The sequence below is a fragment of the Trichoderma aggressivum genome, assembly GCF_033847375.1.
Source record: "Trichoderma aggressivum f. europaeum strain CBS 100526 chromosome Unknown scaffold_078, whole genome shotgun sequence".
Classification (NCBI taxonomy): domain Eukaryota; kingdom Fungi; phylum Ascomycota; class Sordariomycetes; order Hypocreales; family Hypocreaceae; genus Trichoderma; species Trichoderma aggressivum.
In genome coordinates this window covers 1,543-5,360 of record NW_026946444.1, presented here as the reverse complement: position 1 = coordinate 5,360, position 3,818 = coordinate 1,543, and the positions used below count along the sequence as shown (strand labels likewise).

At 33.0% G+C, this 3,818-nt stretch overlaps 1 protein-coding gene across 1 annotated transcript; it reads left to right on the top strand.

The window, feature by feature from the left end:
- Positions 1-283: 283 nt before the first annotated feature.
- On the top strand, positions 284-2,150 carry Triagg1_10604 (uncharacterized protein; the record flags this gene model as incomplete). The annotated part of the gene is made up of 8 exons (XM_062894694.1): positions 284-434; positions 506-986; positions 1,048-1,053; positions 1,113-1,144; positions 1,207-1,375; positions 1,441-1,513; positions 1,575-1,977; positions 2,107-2,150. The coding sequence occupies 8 exons, from the start codon at positions 284-286 to the stop codon at positions 2,148-2,150; spliced, it is 1,359 nt and encodes a 452-aa protein (XP_062750410.1).
- Positions 2,151-3,818: the final 1,668 nt, after the last annotated feature.

Here is a 3,818-nt window from a genome sequence, read left to right as displayed (position 1 = left end):
CTGGCGTTAGGTGGGCCTAGAGCCATCTAGAATCAGCTGAAGGACAGGGGCAACAAGACTATTGATTACCGGAGATTGAGCATATGTAGATCGGTAAGTCTAGATCGCGGCAATCATAACATAGGCAAGAGGCGGTCTATACCTTCTTAACAGTCTATTCTTAAGGACATCCAGTTCCTCTTTTAATGTGTTTTCTTTTTTACCAACTACTTGGAGATTTTGTGATTGTCTCTTTCCTATCCATTAATTCTGTGATCTGTGCACTAGGTCTCTCTCTTCCATAATGGTTGCGTTCAAAGCGGCGCTGCTATGGCTCAGCACTTTAGCTTACGTTCGTGCATTACCAGCAAGTAACAAAGAAGCTGAGTACAAGTATGACATTAATGGAGAGATCCTTACCTCTGGCACCGATAAGAGATCAAACAGCTATCCAGGTATGCAGCCTTATCCTCCCTACACCTTACGAGAGCGCTTTACCATGACCATTGGTTAAACAGCTGGATAGTCTGTAAAAATGACCGAAACTACTCAGCCCTTGAGCGCAATAAGGCCAAGGCATTGCCATTCTGCTCCACGTACCTTCGCAGCACAAAGATCATAACAGTGACACCCACGATTCGCAAGACCACCACTCGAAGCGATTACATAACAGCTACCGTTCGGCAGACCAGTACAGTCACCACGCAGAAAATTACAGTGGCCACAGCCAGAGTGACGGACACGTCTACTGCCACCCAAACAAGGACAATTACTGCCCAGGTCACAGACACCAAGACAGAGCGAGCTACCATTACACTCACAGACGATCTTACCGACACTGCTACAGCTCTGGCGACAAGAACAGCAACAGTGGAAGTCACTGTTGATATTACGAAGCAGGTCACCGACACCGTTACAATTGGGGTAACAGACACAGTTACCAACCAGGTCACAAGCACGGTGACTGAGGAAGCCACCGACAAAGAGTCTACAACTGTCACAGTAACGTAAGTATTTTATTAGCCATACAACCCCCCAACAAGATTTAATACTAATAACTTACTCTAGCTCTACGTAAGCTACCTATTGCCTCTGAACAAACTTTACAAACAAAAAACATTAACAGTCTGCAGCGCCCCGACCCCTACCCAAACTATTACCACGAGTTAGTTATCTTCTATCAAAATATTTGGTAACAAATACATTTGAAACTGACTCCCATTCAAGACAAATACCATTGTTCCATTACTGGGTATGGTACAGCCCAGTACAGTTTGGCCGCTGGTCCAAGTGGTAGTGGCACCTTTGCCTCATGTAAGGCGTTCTGCTTGACGGTATCCGGCGCTGTTAGCTTTGGATATGGCGGTGGGCAATGCGCCTGTTACAATGCCCCGGCGTAAGTCCCCTTTGACTTCGCTCTGTTGTCCGAGACAATGAAAAGTAACGCTTTGGAAATTGCAGAGAAATAAATGCAAGAAAGCAACCCACCCAATACTACTTCTCAGACCTAGCTTGCCCTTCTGAGAATCCTCCCGTAAGTTTTATTTTCCACTGCCGCAATCTGGCGGATGATCCTAATCTCAGAGTCCTTTTAGCCTACCAAACGAGCCGCCACGCAGCCTAAGCTCCCTGAATATATCCTATGTGATAATCCTCGAGATATTAGCAAAGCCTGCTCGTGCCTCATTACTAAACCGGCCGCTCCCATTACCAAGACAGCTACTGCCTACTCAAAGACTATTACGGCCACAGTAACAAAGTGCAAGACGGTCACAGTTACCAAACCAACAACAGTCACAAAAACAATCCAAAAGACTGCCACCACAACTCTGCACCAAACTGCTGTGAAGACAGCCTACAAGACCGTCACCACCACCCACCATAACAGCGCGACAGTGACCAATACTGTTACAAATGAGGTCACTGAGTATAATACTATTACAATGACTGCCTACAATACTGTCTCTGCAACAGAATATAATACAGCATACTTTACGAGTACGAATATAGTCTCTCAAACAGACATAGTTACTCTCACTGCTATAAATACTAACTATGAAACAATTACTAATACTGTTACTATTACTAAGACTAGTATTGCTACATTTACATTTACCCCTTTAATAGCAACTGCAATAGTAACTCAAAATGGATTTGAGTATGGGTCTTAGATTATAAATAAGAAATTAATAAATAAGTAGTAATTATTAAAGTATAATTAATAAGCCTAATATTTATATTATATATTTATATTAGCTATATAATTAAGACTTAATACTTATGTTATAAGTATATATTAATTATATATGAAATATAAAGTAAAAATTATATAGCCCTTAGTATAATAATTATAAATTATAAACTTATTTTTAATATTAAAGTTTAAGTTATATAAAAAATAAAAAAAGTAATTAAATTACTATTTAAACTTTTTCCCCTAAGGAAAGTAATTACTTAATTATTTTTAAAAGCTAGCTTATAATAAACCAGTTTATACTAAGTAGTATAAGGTAGATTTTTAAGGTAATAAACTGTTTATAGTTTATATTAATAAAGGCAGTAGGATATAATTAAGTAATTTTATTATATAGCTAGTAAGTTAAGTATAAAAATTAATCTTATTACTATATTAATAACTAACTATTTAAGCTATTTAATAAGTATAAATATCTTATTTTTATATAGTAAGTTATTCCTTTATAAAGTAATATAGCCTATTGCTTTATTATCTAAGGGAGTAATTACGTAAAGCACTCTAGCAATTAAGTTTAGCGCTTTAGTTTTTTATTAGTTAAAGTAGAATAACCTTATTCTAGGTATATATTTATTTTAGATTATATAAGAGGTTAGATTAGGTTATAATATAATATCCCCCTTTTATTAGCTTTATCCTTAAGGCTAAATAAGGAAACTTATACTTAATTAACTCCTAGTATATAATCTTAGTAAGTTTATTTATTCTTCCTATTATAATACTATAGCTAATATTATAATAGTTTTTTAAAAAAGGTATAAGAATTTTTCTCTTACTAAATAAGTATTAACTTTTAGTATAGTAGTAAATATACTATATTCTAATTATTATTATTTAAAATATTAGTGTATTATATTAAGAATATTAAGTTACTATTTTAGTTACGTAAAGGTAAAGAAGCCTTATAATAGAATACTAATTACTAATACTTATAAGTCTTTCTTCCTTATTATTAAAATAGTTACTAATTTTATAATTAAGCGTGTGTTAGTGTAAAAATATACTCTTAAGTATAAGAAAAAGGAAGTTAATAAGTAGTTTAATTCTCTAAATACTTAAATAGTTAAGTTATAGATATAAATTACTAAGGCAGCTAGTTAACTATTTTATATTTAAAAAATATATAAAAAAGCTAAGGAGTAGGGTAAAAAGTTATTTTATTATAAATTAGCTAAGGCTAATACTAAGGTAATATATAAGTAATCTATAGTATAAGACTTATAATTATTAAGTATACTTAATAATGTTAATTAGTTTTCCTTAGGTATAAGTTTAGAGTTTTTAAATTTAGGTCCTTTAGTATTAATAAAGGATATTTTTTTATTATTTTCCTAGTTAGTTTTATTTTTATTTAGTATTCTTAGGTTATTTATTTTATTTTAAATCCTATTTCTATAAGGAAATTATTTAGAGTTGCTTTTAAGTAGTTAAAGTTACTAATGGGTTTTTATATATTTTTACTTTTATTATAACTTTTTTATTTTATAAGGTATTTACGCTATTTTTATTATTTATTAAGGCTAGGCCTAGTAGTAATAATTATTTTAACTTTATATTTTTTTTTAATTACTTTTATAGTAATTTT